At 41.6% G+C, this 19325-nt stretch overlaps 2 protein-coding genes across 2 annotated transcripts; both read left to right on the top strand.

Moving 5' to 3' along the window:
• Positions 1-11382: 11382 nt before the first annotated feature.
• On the top strand, positions 11383-12823 carry LOC6733700 (fumarylacetoacetate hydrolase domain-containing protein 2). Its single transcript, XM_002080711.4, has one exon. It carries the CDS (start codon positions 11555-11557, stop codon positions 12569-12571), a length of 1017 nt encoding a protein of 338 aa, XP_002080747.2. The 5' UTR covers positions 11383-11554; the 3' UTR covers positions 12572-12823.
• A 1265-nt stretch (positions 12824-14088) lies between these two features.
• Positions 14089-14970, top strand: LOC6737917 (ATP synthase subunit b, mitochondrial). Its single transcript, XM_016169646.3, has 3 exons — positions 14089-14247; positions 14326-14654; positions 14771-14970. Exons 1-3 carry the CDS (start codon positions 14232-14234, stop codon positions 14882-14884), a joined length of 459 nt encoding a protein of 152 aa, XP_016031687.1. The 5' UTR covers positions 14089-14231; the 3' UTR covers positions 14885-14970.
• Positions 14971-19325: the final 4355 nt, after the last annotated feature.

The raw sequence follows: 19325 nt of genomic DNA, 5'->3' as shown, positions 1-19325 counted from the left end.
TAACGTCAATTTTAATTGCATTCACTTAGACCAGGCTCAAGTCTATGAGAAGCACAGCCAAGCAGCTGGAAATATGCATACAAAAAGAAAAAGAAAACAAACATGGGATTAAGTCTGGTTAGCTGAGCCATGGAATACCCTGACTTGGGAATAACGATGATGTAACGTATGTAGTGGAGAGCATATGCTGATTTATTAATGCAATTTTCAACAGGGATCTTAGAGAACATAAATATTTATTCAAAAATTAATATGTAATTTTTTGAACATTTTACAACAAACAATGCTTTGACGAGCAAGGTTTGCACTTTTTATTTAACAAAATCTTTGATTTTAAATAATATATAAATTGTAAAAATATTATAAGAAAATACTAAATATAAAAGTGTGCAGGAATAGATGCTTAGCTGAACTAATACTGTAACTTATATTAATCCTTACCCAAGCTACGATGAATACTTAGTACCCCTTTGCAATAGTGTAGCCATAAATACACAGGAGGAATTCCGCACAACAAAAAGGGTTTCGCCAGGTGGCAGGGAAACAGGCAGCCTGGATGGTAAACAAAGTTCCACAAGGTTGTGATTAACATGCGATAAAAAATGACCGGGCTGAGCGACCAGAGTCCATGGACTCGACCTGGTCAGCGTTTGGCTTACGTGTTTGCATTAGGCCAGAACTGTGGACTCAGGACCCAGAACACAGAACCCAGAACCCAGAACCCAGAGCCAAGTTCCAGCAGCAGCTCTCGAGCACTTTTGAGCCACTCGGAGAGCACAAAAGTTAAGTGTCTGGCTGTCACATGCGATTTGCACCTGCCGGATGAGCAATGGCACAGGTGGGGGAGCGCGAGGGATTTGCGTGGATTATTTATCATCTGCGCCACATCACATGGGCGGGTGAGGAGGGGCCGAGGCCAGGTCTCGTTTTAAGCAGGTTCCATTGCAGCTACTCCTCCTTCGAGGCGAGATGCACGTTGCAAGATTCGCTTTTCTTTCCTTTTTTTTTTGTTTTTGGTCTTTCCCCCGTTTTTTAGGGGAATAATCAGGCTGGAGCAAACATTTGCCCAGAGACGTTCATAAATTTTAATATTTTAATTTGACTTAAGCAGATGAACACATAAAGGCGGCCATTAAGCCCAGCACTTTGTATGCTTTGGCCAAACATGGCCAAGGGCCAAAGACTGAAATGCAATTTCTTGAAAAGCGTTCCAGTTTCCAGTTTGTCGTCGTTGGAGTCGTCGTGTTTTGGAATTACCACAAAACGGTTTACATTTCCTGTGCATTTTCTGCTTTGATTTTAGGAAAATTAACAACAGCTCAAACAGAGCCCAACGACCCAGCCGACTAACCAGCTCGCAAACCAACAACCAACCAGCCAGCCAGGCGAGTCAACAACATGGTCCAAAACGAATCGGCGTCATCATCGCCGGAATACTCGTACAGCAGAAGCCGCAGCCGTAGTTGAAGCAGCAACAACAGCGAGAACAAGGTAAGTGCACATTGGGAATATATCACTTTAGATACCCTAACTTATTGGTATAATACCTGTATAAAATTACGAAGTTTAAACAGCACATGCCAATTTATTATTAGTTTAAATAATAGTCAAGCTAATATTCTATTTATTAGTCCCCTTTAAAATACAGGATACAGAGTTTTTCGCTAAATTTAATAAGTTTTCTAAATAAATTTTAATATGTTCCAACATATCTTCTATATATATTTTTAGCAATTCCAATTGTTACATTTTTTTAATATTTTCAGAAAATGGTTGCCAACTATTTTTGTGAGTTGTGAATTCATTTTACTACAAAAGAATACATATTTTTTGAAATGTTGTTAATAAATTTGGTTTCATATCTGTAAGCTAGACGATCCTAAGAACTTAAATATGACGCAATGAACACTTTGAGTGGTCAGAGCATTTACCGCTGGTTTCCGCGTGATTCTGTTCGCTTAGCCCAGGGGAAAGGGCATTAACAAACAGCGTGCAGTCATTCGGATTGCAGCATGGCATGTTGTTTGCTTCGCTGGTCTCATTTGGCCCCTTTTTGAACCCCCCTTCGGCCCCTTAGCCCCCTCTAAGCCCCACTAATCCCCCATTAACCAGACCCACCCCCTTGCCAACTTTCGGCTATGATGCGACCAACTGGCATGGCACGCTGACTTGGCTTTGGCCACGCTTGTTTGGTTTGCTTTTCGGCTCTAACTCTGGGCTAAGGCTGTGGACTCGGCTCGGACGCTGCTGCTAAACAGGTTAAAATGTCGTTCAAAATGTCAAGTCAACACTTTGATGTTGTCCGTGTCCGTGTCACTGTCCGTTGTGGTGGTTCTACTGTGTTGCTACGGTTTCTGCTGCAGCTTTGTTTGCGTGTGATCTGCGCTTTATTTATGCAACATTCAGCACACGACGGAACATGCAACCGAAGCCCGAAAATGTTAAGTGCTCAGATGGAGATGGAGCAGTAGTAGAAGCTCTGCCTAGAAACTGGTAATCAGAGGGAACGGGTGTACATCGTGCTATGCATAGCTGGCCATATTGTCGATGTGGTTGTCGTCCATCGATTGTTGTTCTAATGCGGGAAGAGAAGATTTTCGGTAATGAAACGGTAGCGGCTAATGTGGGAATGGGGTCGACAATACAAGTAAGACAAATTTGGGAAAGGGAGATGAGCAGATCTACTTGGGTTTCCACGATAAACAAACTAAAACATTTGGATGCATTCTATTAACTTATTTTGCAGACAGGGCTTATGCCAAATTAAAAAATTTCTAAAACGGAATATTTATTGTAAGGATCTTCCTAATAGGTATTTAAGCATTAAATGCTTATTTCTAACCACAGGCGCCCAACGTGGGGCACGTAGCGCTCCTGTTGCCTTCGAAATTTTGCCAAAAGGCTGTTGCTGAAGCCGGAGCCAAAGTTGTTGCAATTCTGAGAATATTTTACGCTTGTTGAGGCTGACGACACAACATTGAAGCCACCGCCAACGAAGACGACGACGACGACGACAGACCGACTCCGGATTCTGGACGGCTCTGTGTCGGCGATTGTCTGTGAGTGCCTGCTCCCACTTCCTCTTCCAGATGCTGAAGCTCTGGGCACAAGACCAAGAAGACTACTAGGGTTTCGTGTTTTGTTTTCTTTGCACTCGAGTTGTATCACATCAATGGCCATTGTGTACGTCAACTTTGATGTTTCGGCAAAAGTTTTGAAGTGTGAGGTTTTAGACGTTCTTATTGCACTTCGTATTCCGAGTCGGAGTATAAGTCACAGTCGGTTCCAGAGTCCCGGAGTCCGAGAGCGTCCAACTACTGCCTCACCTTGACAGGTGAAGAATGCCAAGAAGAGGGAAAGAAACAACATTTCAAGTGCCACAGTTGCCGGGCCACTTGAAAATCAACTCAAGCCTTTTAGGAGGAAAAATCGACATGGCAGGAGTCGGCCGCAGAGTCAAAGTCAGAGTTTTGGAGTCGGAGTCGAAATTATGGGCAAAATCGTGGCCGTTGGACCTGCCTACGTTTTCGCCCGATTCCGTATTTATTTTTGTTGGCGCACACATACATCGAGGGAGACCATAGCACACATTTCCTTCGAATTTTCTGTTCTAATTGAGTAAGAAGTGTGTGCGGTGAGGTTGCAGTTTTCCCTTCAACAACTGTTGCGGCCCGATTTGCCTGACGGCTTTAATTGGATTTTCATACCTGCTCCAGCAACTGCCCCTCAGCGCCCCTATCACCCATCGATGTTTGATTGGTGTTTGTATAATGAACTTGCAATATTCTGGATATCTTGGATCGGTTTGGGTATGGTCTTGGTATAGTCTGGTCTGGCCCGGTCTGTGGCAGTCAGCAGCTGGTGTTTTTGTTATTGTGGGACTTGTTGGGATGCTTTAAATGTAACGCGTGAAATTTAACACACATCGTCATCGCCATCGATTCCCCCTTTCATCTTCGGGAAAATAAAAGTTCTTTCTCTCGATCCCATCCGTTGTTTATTTAATTTATGTTATTATTACCTGATTAAGTATGAAATGCTATGGTAAAGTGTTGGTTTTTCGTCTGTTATGTGTTCAAAAATTGATTAGGACCAGAAAAAATAACAACTGATTGAACTCTCGCACACTCCCCCTTACAATGTAATTACGTGTGGAATTTTCTGCCCTACAAAAAGTTTATTTCCATAACGTTAATAATGGGTTAGGAAAAGGAAAAGGGTTAGATGCGAGGGGAAGTTAGGGTTGAGATGGTTATGTCAACAGGAAAGGTGATATAATGGAATGTAATTATTAAATGAGATCACAAATTTAATTTCCCAATAAAGTTCAGATAAGTAAGGAAATTTTATAGATGAAGAAATTCAAACAACTTAACGTTCACAAATCTGTAACGTTTACAAAATGTAAAAACCATGATAGCATTCAAAGGCTTTCCTATTCTTTTAGCTTTAAATGTTTCTCGGCAAAACAGCATTTTTTTAAAAAGCATTTCATCTTCTAATTAACACAATAGGAAGAAAAAAAGTTCTTTCAGATAATTTCCTTAAGAACTGTTAAACAAAGTAATAAAGAGCGGTAGGCTCCCAACCTCTGTTGCCATTTTTACGAGTCTAATAAACGGAAAACAAAATTAATCATATCTAGAGCACGGCATGGCTGGAACTGCTCCTAATGAGCAACTTGGGTGAGGAAAGTGCAACAGTTTTTAATGGTTCTTCTAGCTCGTAAAATGTGCCAAGTGGCCGGGGCATTTATGAGGCGCAGGAAAAACAAACGTTCGGAAAAAGTACAACATGGACTTACGAACACTGACGGAAATTAAATTGCGGCAATAATTAAAACACCTGTTTTAATTAGATATAAATGCATGGGGATGGGGGCAAAAATGTTACTTCTCTGGGAATAGAAACGAAGTGAGCTCATAGGTGCGACCCTGACCAGCGGCGACAACAAGTTGTTGAAAGTTCACTCCTGCCAGCTCGAAATTAATGACTCTGCCAGCAGCGGCTTCTTCAAAAAGTTCTTTAAGGCTAGCAAACAACTTCATCGCCGCCGTGGAAAACAGCTGGAAGCCGGAAAATGTTAGGGTACCGCTATCTGTGGTTTTCCACCGAATATTTTGGGCATTGTTCTTCGTTTGTCTAACCTTTGACTGCCAGTCGCCAGATATGACAAAACATCATCAGGATCATGCATACGGGCACACACCCCTAAGCCGCTTAATCCTTTTCCATCCTTTTTCATTTGAACGATCAGTATCGAGAGGAACAAAAGACTGTTTCTATCTAAGGTGATCTATCTAAAGATGTTGAATATGATTTTGATGTCTTCTTTAGACACTCGAAAGATGTGGGTAAGTTTGTCTTCCCTGAAAGATGGGTGGTATAGAGTTAAAGATCTAAGATATCTTACCTTGGTAAATCATAAAATATATAAATATCGATTTGAGTCATGGTATTTTGATATCCTAAAATATTAAAGACAGCTCATTTAGTAAGATTCAAATCAATCAAATCTTTAAGAAAGCATGTCTAAAAAATATATTGATATTGATAATATTGATGTTCGCTAATAAAACATTCATAAAGCCCTTCTAGCCGATTTCATGTTTAATCCAACCATTTCCTACTGTGTGACTTTGTGAATACACCTTAAATTCAAAAGCCAGACGATTCGCGGAAACTTCACTCCCTGAGAAGGTGATTATATCCCGTCCCTTTGACTCAAAGCCACAAATATGCCAAAACATGATCATCGAAGATGGATGCGAAAAATCAACTGCAGCGCACACCCCTCGTTCTAATCCTTTTGGGCTTGACTTGGGCGCTGCCCTCGGTGAATGCTCCTGGGATATCCTTGTATTCCTCGTAGCACTGACTAACAATGAGAGCTGCATTCCTTTTCTTCTACTTCAAATGAAGTGCATTCATCCGGTAGCAATCCTTTATTTTGCTGCTGTTGTCCTCTTTCCTATTTCCTCATCGTTTTCGCTTTGCTGCCACTGTCTTGTGCATCATTTCACTTGAATTTGCGTTGACATCCTGCCAGACGGCAGGACCGACAGGGCCAGAGCCAGCTCGTCTATATAATAACGAGCGGTTGTCTGACATATCCTTTAACCGTGATTAAAAACGCAAAGTAAATGAAAATGTTTGGTGCTTACGCCTCCTTAGCACACCTTGAAAACAGCAAAACAAAGCGGGATACAAAGCGAAAAACGGGTCGTCCCTAGACAACACGAACTTGAAACCAGGGGAGTTTGTCGCAGGACAATAGAGCAGAGTCTTCCTTTTTACCCCACCAACTTCCATATATGCAGCACTTAAAAAAATCCAACAGATTTTCCCACTTAGTGATAAAGTTCCTATGCCGCTGCTGAATGGCTTTTGTGCCAGGACCTAGGACATTCGCTTAATTTTCTTCTTTTCTTTTCGGTTTTTTTTTATTTTGTATTTTGTAGCTCCCCATTTAAAACACTCGTCTCGAAATAAGCCTAAGGACTTGGGATCGGGGGAGCATCATGTACTCCCGGCACTTCCTTGCAATTTCATGCCCAAACGGAGTCGTTAAATCATTTTCTGAAATTGAGTAGAGAATTTGTTGCCGTTGTTTGTGGCAATGACACATATGTGTGTGGCACGTCTAGCCTGTAAACGGAAGTACTTACTGGGTCTCCAGCTAACATTAAATTAAAATATGTTCCCCACACACATCGCTCTCATTCGTTTCTATTCTTTAATTAAAACCGAAATGTTTTTTTCTCTGGTCGCCTTTCTTCTACATGTTTTTTGTTTTTTTTTTTTTTTGATGTGGCGCGTTAAATGCACTTTGTATGTGATTTCACGGTTTTATGGCTGGCTTCTCCTGCGTTTCTCCTTCAAGGGAGCTGAGCTAATGGGTCCAGGAGCACATGGGAGACGCCTGCCCCAGGTACCCTTGACATTGAGCCAGCCTCCTTGGAGGTCATTGCAGGCAATCCGCTAAAGGAGTCGCGACTGGAGGAAGGAAACTAGAATTGTTTATGCCTGGACAGGTGGTGGGTTATAAGTGATGTTCATACCACAATGGTTGTTTTTTGTTCAGAAAGCGTTTAATTTATCATTGAAAAAGTTTTAAGAATTCGTTAGAAAAATAAAGATAATTTTTTAAATATTAATTTTCCTAATATAAGAAAAATAATTAATTAGTTTTGTATGCACGTAGGATTGTGTTAAAAATTAATATTCAAATTATCCCTTTTATATAGCCGTTTTCTCTCAGTATATTAGCACTCAACAGCCAAAGTCTGAAAACTGCTGGGATAAGAACATCGCACTTATATGGGTCACCACATCGTAAACACACTTTAATGTCCTGCCAGCCATATTTTCAACTTTAAACATCACATAAAGCACTTTCGGCCAAACAACAAAAAGCAGTAAAAAGGGAAAAGAACATGCAGAACAAGGTCAGCAGAGGAGCGGGCACTCGAGTTCGGGAATCCAGGGCCAAAAGCCCAAGCCCAAGCCAAAAGCCCGAGGACCGATGGCCAATATATCACATGACGCCTACAATTTAAACTGCCAAAAAAATGAAATGCAAACTGGGCGAACGAAGAGAAATGGCAAACATTTATATAAATAACACCATCGACTCCAATTAAAGCAGTTTGCTCGATGGGTTGAGTAAGGGTATGGGTAGGATGGTCTATATGTAGTATGGTCAGGAGGGATCTGTTGTGGAGGAAGTTGCTCTGTTGTCTGTGCGTGATAAAAACCACAAAACGAATTTTTGTTTATGTGAGTCAGAGTGTGTGCGTAATAAAAATGCAAAACAAAAGCGCTCAAATATGTTTGTGTTCATCTTTTTTTATACCCCCGCACACACCCAAGGGTTGCCAGCGTGGGCGTGGCACTTGCAGTGCTAAAAGGGGCGGTGGTGGGTGGCAGGGTAGGGGGGCGGTAACTGGGACAACCAAACCACTTCCAAATGTCATTCGCAGGCGAAGCAATGACGTACCGATGAGAAAACGCAGAACGGGGACTACAGGACGAGTGAATCGGACAGAGATAAAGTTTTTCGACGACAAGTATCCGAAGTGGAGTTACTCTCTTGAGTACATATGTATATGTTATATAATGACATTTAATAATAATGGTATTGCAAGCAAATTATTTTATATTTTTCTGTATATTTTAAAATCTCTTTATATATTTCAATCCTACTGCTCAGTTATATTTATTATTATTTATATTAACATCGTGTTATTTCAACTATTGATTATCTACTTGCCACTGCAATCACACACTCCACATGCCCAACTTCCTTGCAGGGTCATATGCAAAACGCTGCAACGAGCGAGCGCGGCCAGCAAGAAATGTTGCAGCAACATTTGGCAGCAAGTGGCAGGCGAGTCGAGGAAATAATAATTTATGCATGCGTTGTGGTAGCTCGATGGCGATGTTGGAAAGGGGTCTTCTGGAGAGGGGGCTATAAAAGGGGGATATGCGCCCCAGAAACCGCAAAATGTTTCGCCTTGTTGTTGCATTTGCTGGCTGCGCGCAAAAAGTGAATCTGAGCTGCAGGCGCTGCTGCTTTTGCTGCAACCGGAAAACGGAAATTGTGGCCAGTTTCCCCCGCCGCTCGATTGCATCCTCAATCCTCAGGAAAACCACATAGCTCCCAATGCTCTCAAGGATTTATGATCGGACCGCTGTTTAAGTCGCGCCAATCTGCCGAATCCTCCTTGATTTTAATGCACCAGCTCGTTGGCGGTTTTTGTTTGCCAGCGCATCGCTCCAAAAAATAAAACAATTTGCAATTAAATGCTTTCAATTTGCAAATTTTCCAGGCCTTTGTTGCGAACAAAACAAATAGGAAAACCAAGCCCAACTAATGCTAAACTCGGCGTCTATAAAAATCTAGTAAAACTAATAAAAATAGGGATGGTTGAGTGTGGTTCCATTGACCGAATTCAGCCATTTTTCATCAGATATCTAAAACGCTTGGCTTACGAATATACCTATGGAATGGACAATTTTTTACCACTGCACAGATATATATGTTTATAAAAAAAGATGATTTTTATGTTAGTTAAAATCACCATGCTTTAATTATTTTGTTATAACAAATTGTAGATTTTTATGAAATTAATAATCTATTACATTAGTCAGAACTTTTTTTTGAACCTTTTTCTATGATATGCTTTTAGTATTTGGTTTAAGCCAAAAAGAAATAATTTAATTTGCTGTACACAATATTCAAGCATTTAATATTCACTTTAAACTGAGTATATCTACCACGGATTATATACGTATATTATTTACTTATATTTCTTGGATAAACTGTACCCCCATAATCGAACATATATAGCCCGCACAAAGCAATCAGCCAAAAAGAAAAAACCTTTGGAAATTACAGAAAAATCGGAAACGAAAATCAAGCATATGAGTTTAATTGCCTAAACAATTCTAATCAAGCTGTGAGGCCATCAAAGCCATCAAAAGGACACAAAAGGACGAAAATTGCTGATTGCATTTAATAAAAATATAATGTTGCCGCAATCGCACCGAACGCCGAACCACGAATATCCACCACCGATCGGCCCAAAATAAAAATATATAAATCGAATATCGAAGGAAATGGCGAACGAGTGAGTGTACATCAAAATGGAATCAAATCGAGGCAGAACATGAATGCCAAACGCAAAACTCACGACGACAATGCGAACTTAATTTGTGTCATAGAAAGCATGAAAAGGAGCAGCAGCCAGAGTGGCAGGAAAATTGACATATTGACAGCCGCACAAAAGGTTCACCCCAAAAAAAATTGGGGGTGGGGATCAAGAAGGAGGACGACGAGGAGGAGGTGGCCATGCCGCACTGCAGTTTGATGGCGGCGTCAAAAATAAACAAACATTGCGACGGCAATAAAATATCAAAACAAGCCGAGAGCAGCGAAATGGAAGGTGGAAGGGGGGGGCGACACGAATGTGGCTTAATTGAGGCAACAGAAGGCCGTACAAAAATCCAATCAAAACGCAATGAAAACAAGGATCAAGGCGCAGGCACAACCACAATCATTGTCCCGGGCAGCTGTAAACCTCAACTCTGTGTGTTGATGTTATCCTGGCAAATAATCAAACTCGCACACACACACACATACATAGAGAGAGAAAAACCAACTGAACAAGCCAACAAGGACCTTGTCAAGTAGACATGTAAGCGATACAGATGGAGATACTAGCCTCGGTAGACCAGGACAATTGGCGCATGCATCCTGGCTGGATTCTCTCAAGGCTACACTGCCATCCCAGTTCCACTCGCAGTTGCAGTTGCACTTTCAATCCGGACAACTGGATTCAGTGGAGCGTGCGGCATCCACCCCTGATGAAAGTACTCCTGACCTAATCCAATTGCCAGGCACAACAGATAAATCCTGTTTTTGTTTTCGCTTACCGATGTGATGGCATTATTAAAGCCGAGAAAGGAAAACACACACCCGATAAGTATTTATTTAAATTGAATTTTCCACTTAGGCCCAGTATTTGCCGATCTAGATCGGAGATGAGGTAAGAATTGCGGAAGATTTTGGTTAACCAGTAATACTACTATCTAGATCTAGGGATATTTTAAAGAATACGCCTTTCTAGTAAGCCTAAAATTTTAAAAGAAGCTGCTAATTTGAATCTTTCCACATTTTTACTCCATTTTAAAGGAGTTTTGATCTGGCGCCACACAAGCCAAGAAGTCCCCCCAAAAGCCCTTAAGCCATTAATAAACACATCTTTCCCCCCATTTTCTGGCCCCAAGAATAATGCCTTCCGCCCCTCAACTAATTTTATGGCTTGCCCATCAAGCGGAGCCATGAACACCCCGATCTGAACTACACCAGGCCAATCAAACCTCATGACCTCCTCCTCGCATAAAAGCCGCCAAATGTTTGGCGTATAAAAACAAATAAGACAAAGCACACAGACATAAACCACGCCCCCGACGCCCCCAAGATGATCAGCACTGGGAAATTTGTTAGCGTGTTATGTAAATTGCACACAAGAGGAAAACGAGGCCTGGATGGATACATTATGTAAATAAAAGAAATAATAACCTCACACGGATCCGGAAACAAAAGCCCAGGGTAAAATGCGTACATGTATGTTTATTATTTTCATGATGCGTTGATGACATTTGAAGTTGGGGTCCTCGCACTTTAAGGATGTGTCGTTTGAAATTGACATCTTTTATTTTCTATATACCATTTAGCATTTAAGGAGACACATTATTCTAACACTCACAATCATAAGATGCAATTTAATAATGCCCTTTACATGTGTAAAGTAGTAAATAAATAAGATACAAATTCTATACATCCGATTAAAACAAGATGAAATATCAGTAGGCTGCCTTACAACACTTCATTGTGTAGTAATAATTCATCAAGCCACATACACTTAATGTTTTCTTTTTTAAGTTCTTAAGGTTGCTATTTTATATTTAATTTGAGGAACGCGCAAAATTGTCTGAAAACGCTTCTCAAAATTACACCAATAACTGAATTGTCAAGACAGATGAAAAGATGCCTGCCTTTATGCACCTCCTTCGCAACTTCATACCCAAGTGGTGTCTTCCACGTCCCGAGAAGCATCTCCAGAACCACATATTCCGTCAGCTCCAGACGAATCACCCAGCCGCCGCAGTGGTCGCCATTAAACCAAGTGAACAGGTGCTGCCCAAGTGCAGATTCATGCAGTACCGGCGCGCCAATGAGCAGGTGAAGCGATTGGGCATGGTCTCCGAGGATGGCAGCAAGATGGCGGAGCTATCGAGCATAACCTGCGCAGCCCCCAATATGATGGACTTCATCCAGCAGAGGTACTGCATGGTCAGCCTGCTGGACAGTGTGCAATTCATGAAGGTCGAGGATGTGGAGGCAGTGGATCTTCGCCTGCTGCCACCCATCGATTCCCCCGGTAAGATCATTGGCGTGGACTGCAACTATGTGGACAACTGCGATGAGCAACACATCTCCATTCCGAGGGAGCCGAGCTTTCACGTCAAGTTCGCCTCCTCGATAACCGGTGCTCTGGACAACATACGGGCGCATAGTTCGGCCAAACACATTGACTATGGCTGCCAGTTGGCCGTGGTTATGGGCAAAAGGTGCCGTGAAGTGTCCGCCAAAGAGGCTCTGAATCACGTATTTGGATACATGGTGGTCCAGGACATCGTGGCAAGGGACTGGAATGTTCCGCTGGGCGGTCACTCCATGGATACTTTCCTCCCACTTGGACCTATAATTGTGCACAGGTGCCATGTGCCAGATCTAAACAATCTGTGGATCAAGACAATCATCAATGGCGAGGAGCGCCAGACGGGCAATACACGTAATATGATATTCAAGATCGACTTCCTTATTCACCGCCTATCCCATTATCTAACTCTCTGTCCGGGCGACATTATACTAACGGGAACACCCGCCGGATCGGGTGCATTTCGTCATCCGTCATGCTTTTTGAAGCCCGGCGATCTTATCGAGAGCGAAATTCAAAATTTAGGCAAAATGTGCAATAAAGTCGTTAATTCTTATTCTTGATGAAATCATACGTATTGTGTCCGGCCAAAGGATAATCTAAAAACTGAAAGAAACCTTCTACAAAGTGATTACTACGTAGTTTAATTGAATCCACATTAGTGGTTCCTAACGATCTTCGATGATGGTATAAAATCCAGGTCGTATTGCCAATGTTTTTAACCGAAAGAAACAAAACAAAAAGTCAAGACAAATATACGTTGAATGAATCAAATTGTTATTACAAGTCGAATAAAAATCACGTATGTCCCCAAATTCCCCATCGCAAATTCTTTCATCGTCATTATTGGCCAATAAATTTGGGGCGACGCCAAGCCAAGGATGAAGCCTGATAACCATGTCCAGGGGGAAGCCACTGGTGGGATCCTAATATGCAACGCGGAAGTGATGGGTGGCGGGAAAATCATTTTGTAATATAATTTGTTTGGCTCGATGGTTTGCAGGAAGGGGGCGGCCACAAAGATTGGGTGATGGCTACACTTTTATGATACGCCCAAGCATAATCAACATTATCCTCAGAGAGTCACAAGCCGCAAACACGGCGCCTACAAAGGGGAGAATGGGGAATCCCCGCTGCGAAAGCCACGGCGCATTATCATCTCATTGCACAGGACTTAATCCTGCGGCAAGTTATTAAAGCGTAACGCGTTCCGTCCGTGTCCTTTTGCCAATGCCTTTGCTCCTGCTCCTGCTCCTGCTCCTCGAGTCTTTGGATCCCGGAATCCTGCTCCCTTTTTATTGTTCGCGCTGCGCTTAACTTGTTTCGCATTGAAACAGGACAAAGAGGGCGGTGGAATATGAGGGGGTGTGACTGGGTCGGTAGGCGACGCCGCCTTAATGCTAAATGATCCAATATCCTGTTTCCTGCATTTGTGCTCTGCAGCAGCGTTAAAAGGTCCTTTGTGGCCTCCGCCCAGCCTCCGTTCGCCATTATTTGCCTTGGCCAACTTAAAGATGTTTTCCCTCTAAGCCAACTTTTCACCACCCCCAGTCTCGCTCTCAATTATTTGCTTAGCAAAAAGGAAAATGGAATCGGCGGAAAATATAGCGAGTGGGGTACATAATTTTGTATCTTTTCTTTGCGCACGGCAACTTAAATAGAAGAATGTAAAGTTTTTAATTATGCAACTCATCGCTGACGTTGTCGCATTGTGTGCGAAGTGGGCCCATTCCAGTTTCTCTTCTGCCCGTTTATTTCATCTAGTGAGCTGGCCAAAAACTTAAAATACACATAATTAGCCATAGTACCGGGGATACTTCTATTTTCTTCCCGTTTGCTTAGCGACAAAATTTCGCCACCCTCTCTCATTGTACGAAGTGTGTATCCTTGGGATATCTTTCGGGCTTAGTCCTGGTCCTTTTTGAACCAAAATCTAGGCCAGTTTCTTTCTGCAAGTTTATGTTTAGTTTGGCATGGAAAACGTCGACGACAAAGGCCTGCGCTAATTAAAGGAAAATATTAATTTGTTATAGTAACTCAAAACTTAAATACGACAAATAACTTATTAAATTTTTCCAGATTTAAGAGAGTTACTCTTGCATTTACTGTCATTTTTCTAAGCTTCCACTTGCAAAATTACTATCATTCAATTCATCCTTAATCCATATACTTACCATTTTACGGCAGTTAGTTAAAACAAATTCAATACAACTTTCTTTTGAAATGTTCTCGAGATTAGGTGAATTATAGAATAGGTCAACGTGCCTAAATACTAGTAGTACTTAATAATAATAATTTGTGTTTCCCACTTTAATAGCCTTACGTCCTTTGACTATGGCCACATCTCGTTTGGCTACCACCCATTCTGCCCAAGGACTAAGGAGGCTCCCTGGACATGGAAGTCCCGGAAAGGTTCGCCCGGGCTTCCTGTCCGACAATTGGGTTAAAGGACCCATGGGCGTCGGCCTGCTGGCATATATCTGCTCCGGCGACTGTTGTGCTATTAAGCACGAGCACAGCGGCCTATCCTTGGGCATCATGGAGGATGGCTACTATAGCAGTGGAATCACCATCGGTATCCTGACCACATTTGCTGTGATTAGGCTTCTTCCAGCGATTGTAAAGTGGGCTGATGGCGAGATTATTGTAAGTACAGCGGAGAGCTTAGTAAAATGTTACAAGTTGTGCAAATTGAAACTAAAAATATCAATTTTTAAAGTGATATTTAAACTTTTAATTTAACATTCTATCATCTCTCACAGAAAATTGAATCCGAGTACGAAAAGAGTCGTGAGACTAAGATCAAGGTCCTATCAATCTCGCCCTCGAACGGAAATAAGAATCCTAGCAAGGATAATGCCGATCAAAACGTGTAGTCGGTTTGTTGAATTAGTTATTGCAATTTGTCCATGTAAAAAATAATAAAATTTGGGTGTAAGAGGAGCTCTTGTTTAAGATGTAATTAAAGAACTATGAATGAACAATAGATAGCGATTTCAATCTTTCATTTATTTATTTAAATACCTTTAAAGATAGTAGTATGATTAGTAGTTGCCCTCTTGTATGCTTGCCACATTTTTTTCCGGGCATGAAGTCTGCAGTGGAGTTCACTTTTTTAGATGGAAGCTCCATGCGGGGGCGTGGGGATGGAGCACATAAAATGTTACATGTCGTAATATTCACCACAAGCAACTCGCAACAAGCCAAAGTCAAAACATGCCGAGGAACATGGCATTGAAAGCAGTTGCCAAACAAAATAGGGGATCCCCCCGACCAGGAAGAGGCGGCAACAATGAAAGGATGCCAGAAAGCGAAAAAAGAAAACAAGATTTTCCTCTCGTTTTCTTTCTTTATTTTTCCTCCGGCACGACATAATCTTTTTAACAATTTGTATTTGGGGATGCGGATGCTGGCGGTGTGGATATGACACATATCCCGACCAAAGTCAATGCCGAAGTATGCAGAAATTTGCTTTGTTTTTTGCTTTCGGGCTCCTTTTTTCTGCTGCTGCTTTGTTATACATAATCCTGGAGAGGTGTGACATTTGTATGTATAAATTTCAACTTTGATCCGCAAAGGATAACCCTCGGGTGGCCAAAGCCAATTGCCAGGCACGAAATCTAAATAAACACACAGAAAAACACACAACACACAAAAACTGAAAGCAAACGAGTCCCAACGAAAAATGTGGCCACGTTTCATGTGCCTTGAGATCTGTGGCTGGAACTCCTCGAGTTTCAGACCTCCGACTCCTCCACACTTAAGTTGTCAAAATCAGCACAGGATTCGGTCTCATTCATGTGTATGTGTGTTTTTTTGTGTGCTGGGAAAATGTTATTTTCTTTTCATTTAACTGTCATGTATTTTGCATACACAAAAGCCAGCTCCTGTCGGTGCCAAATTGAATGCCCCTAAAGAGAAATGTTCCCAGCTTTGTTTACTCTGCACTTTCTGGCGTAGGTGTTGTGACATTTGACCGCCGACGTCTGTGGAACATCAAACGGAAATTTCTTGCTCATTTTTATTCGCTTTTTTTGGGGCCATTAATCACACCTTTTTGGGCATTCGAATGAGCAAATTGACATTCCAAGAAATGAAATTCTCAAATTGTGAATTTGCCCAAAAAAAATGTAATTTGAAAAAGTTTCTAAGGCAATTTGACCAACAAGTTTCACTTGACTATACAATTCTTTAATAATTTGTAGATTTAAATTGGGCATTCTGTAAATAAACTATATGAAGAGAGATTGAATACCGCCCTCCTCTTTAATTTTCCAACTACTATGGTATGTACATTTGCTCACAGCTTGACTTCTGATTATCCCATCTTGATAGGAATAATGCTTAAAAGTGCCTAAGTGGTCTGTAATGGATTTAAGCACACGCAGTTTCCCTCCATTAGAATTAAAATTTCACATACCAAACTAAGCCCATCGCGTGCCTTTTTCTATAACCCAATGTCCTGTAGGGAAGATATGGAAACTATGGTAATCCTCTAACGCCCGATAATTATGTAGAATATTTCCTGCGATAATTGCTTGATTTGCACAATGTGTGTTGATGTTTTCATAATGGATGCTTTCGGGGCATAAATTACAAGTTGCAACGGGAAGGAAGGGAAGGACAGCTCTTTCTCTGGCTGGCATGTGGTGAACAAATGTGGCATACAGCTCGGAGTCGAGTGGCAGATTGATAAGAGCTGTAGAAGGGGAAGAGAGTCTCTGCAAGGGAGAGAATTAACACATTTGCGTTCGATCAGGATAATGATGATGCTGGGGTGCTTACCATAACCCTAAGCTGGGTTCAGGGTGGTTTTCTCCCCACCCCTTCGGAATTCGGAATTTTCACTAGGGTGTGCCAAACAGTGGCAGCTGCCGTTGCGCAGTTATGGAAAACCCATTTCCCTCAACGCATGCGTCACACTAGATTTATGTTCGGATGCACTTTAATAATTTTCCACTCGCCATCGACAATTGTATCCTTTTTGTTTCCCGCATAGAGTGAAAAGTCCAGTTTGCTTTCGTTTTCAAGTGCATAAAGTACGCAACGCATTGACCCCGTCAACTTTTGAGCATTTGCCATTATTTCTGTTATAGGAATTTCCCAATAACAGATCATTATCAAGCTACCTTATGAGGGTGGACTGTCCTGCAATGTCAGCTGGCCAGTTGCGTTAAATGAGCCAGCTCCATTTCGATTTGTCCAGCATTTCCTGTTCATAAATTGGATCGGCTTCAAAGAGATTAGAGTCTTTATGGGTAGCAATAACCTGGTATACTAATGTGAAATGGGTCGTGTTTCGGATACTATGGGAATACTACTCTTAAGCAAACAATGTGTTATGCAAATATAATATAATATCAAACCAAGCAATGAAAAATAAAAATCCTTATGTTGTCACTTTTAAGTGCTGAGTATCATCACAACCTACTTAAAATCAAACACTCCGCAAAATCTCCATTCAACACCGACCCATTGCGAGCAGTTGAGTGCGACTAAGTCCATTTAATCAGCAATTAACTGCAGTCAACAAATCAGAGTAAATCTGACCGAGTGATTTCAATTTTAATTGCCTTAACCATTCAGCACTCACACGAGAAGCCCTCGCTGTGCAGAGAGATGGCTGAAAAAAATAGTGTTAAGACCTAAGCTTACTTAATGTGACCACTTTGAGCGGTGTCGACGGCAGCGAGAGTTGCCTACTCAACGGACATCTGGGAATACTCTATGTATCCAGTAGATATAAAACGGTTGAGAGGAGTGACAACGATAGGAGGACTACTCCGTAAGCGGCTTAAGGCAATAAATTGTTCATGGCCCGCCTGCATTTTCTACTGCTCTCGTCTGAAAGTCTTAACAAAGTGGCCAACAAAATGCAGCGTTTTTGTCATTCTTCTCTCGGCCTTGCTATTTTGGTTTTTTTTTCACAATTTACCACAATGATTAATCACCCAGAAGGAGGCGTATTCCCTTCCGTCCTGTTGGTAATATAATATTTGTCATAGTTCATAATTTAGATATTTTTATATCCAGAGGGGTGGAACAAAGCAAAGCAGAGCGCAAAAAACAGAAATAATAAAATATTGCAGTCTGGTAAAAAACATCAACTGCATATGTTGCAACCGATTCAAGTGCAGTCGAGAGGGGTTTTATGTTTTGGGGGTGGGAAGTTGGGGGTACCAGGACATCGAGGGGTTGAGTTTGTTTGCGCACACTTTGTGTACAGTTGAGGGGTGACCACGATGATATATCCTGGTATATTTGCCCAGTCTCACTATCGATGTATCGAGGTTTTTTGTTTGCCTAGAGGGTTGATTCGATGCGGAACTCGTTGTCGCACTCGCAATTGTGCAGGTCAAGTTAGTAGGTGTTTCCCGGCGAATTTGTGGTTGCATTGAACCTGGTTAACCAAAAGGATTGGTGTAGTAGTGATGTAATCAAGGAAGGGTGGCAAATAGTGCACAGAAGGATAAGTTGATCTGAATTAAAAGGATGTCAAGACTTACTGTATAAATAAATAAACGCATTTGTTGTAGCTTATAGAATCTGATTCTGTTTATTTCAGATTCGAGATTTACCTCTTGATAATGTTAGGGTTGCTTGACTTAAGCTACTCTTTTTTAAACAAGAGGTTTTTAGTCAAATGACAAAGCTATCAGTTTAAAGAAGTTTAAATTTATTGCGTATGCATTTAAAACGCAGCAAAGGTGATTTTCTCACCTGGAATCGAGGAATCAGAGAAGTCATCCAGGATGCAGGTTTGCACGATAACAAGCCACACACAAAGCCAATCCCTTGGACAAAAAGGAAATTTGCTTGGCAAGGATAATAGGTGGATAATTTATTAGCCATCGACCAGCATTGAGTATCGAATGGATGCACGTTGAATGTTGGATGACAACTGCAAAACTGCAGCCAGATTGCCCAGATAGAGAAACGTATGTGAGGATGCGGGCTGTGCTGGAATGGGGAGATTTGCCTGGTATGGAATATAGGAGTACAGGATGCCAAACAAACGAACAAAGGACGAGTGTTTAGAGTAAACACAAAGGCGACCATAATACAATCATAATTGCATTTTTACAACAACCCAGGGAGAGTGTGTCGGATTTTATGCTCCCAACTTCGGTTATTGACAGTTCACACCAAGGACATGCTTTGAGTCCTAAGCACCCAAGTACAAAAACACACGAACCGGGGCGAAATTAAATTTTTATCTAATATAAACTCGCAGCAGGCACTCGTCCCTTTTGCGCTCTGTTGTTACTCAGTCCCTTTTTTTGCACAGCGATATGAGCGATATGGCTCAAGGACATT

Source organism: Drosophila simulans, chromosome 3L (genome assembly GCF_016746395.2).
Source record: "Drosophila simulans strain w501 chromosome 3L, Prin_Dsim_3.1, whole genome shotgun sequence".
NCBI classification, from domain to species: Eukaryota; Metazoa; Arthropoda; class Insecta; order Diptera; family Drosophilidae; genus Drosophila; species Drosophila simulans.
Note: the sequence above shows the minus strand (reverse complement) of the source record. Positions and strands in the feature narration are given on the sequence as shown.

Excerpts from the sequence above, each read along its gene's own strand:
- LOC6733700 (XM_002080711.4), top strand. The coding sequence starts at position 11,555 with ATGCCTGCCTTTATGCACCTCCTTCGCAACTTCATACCCAAGTGGTGT.
- LOC6737917 (XM_016169646.3), top strand. Across the intron at positions 14,655-14,770 it reads GGGCTGATGGCGAGATTATT|AAAATTGAATCCGAGTACGA; the intron begins GTAAGTACAGCG and ends CATCTCTCACAG.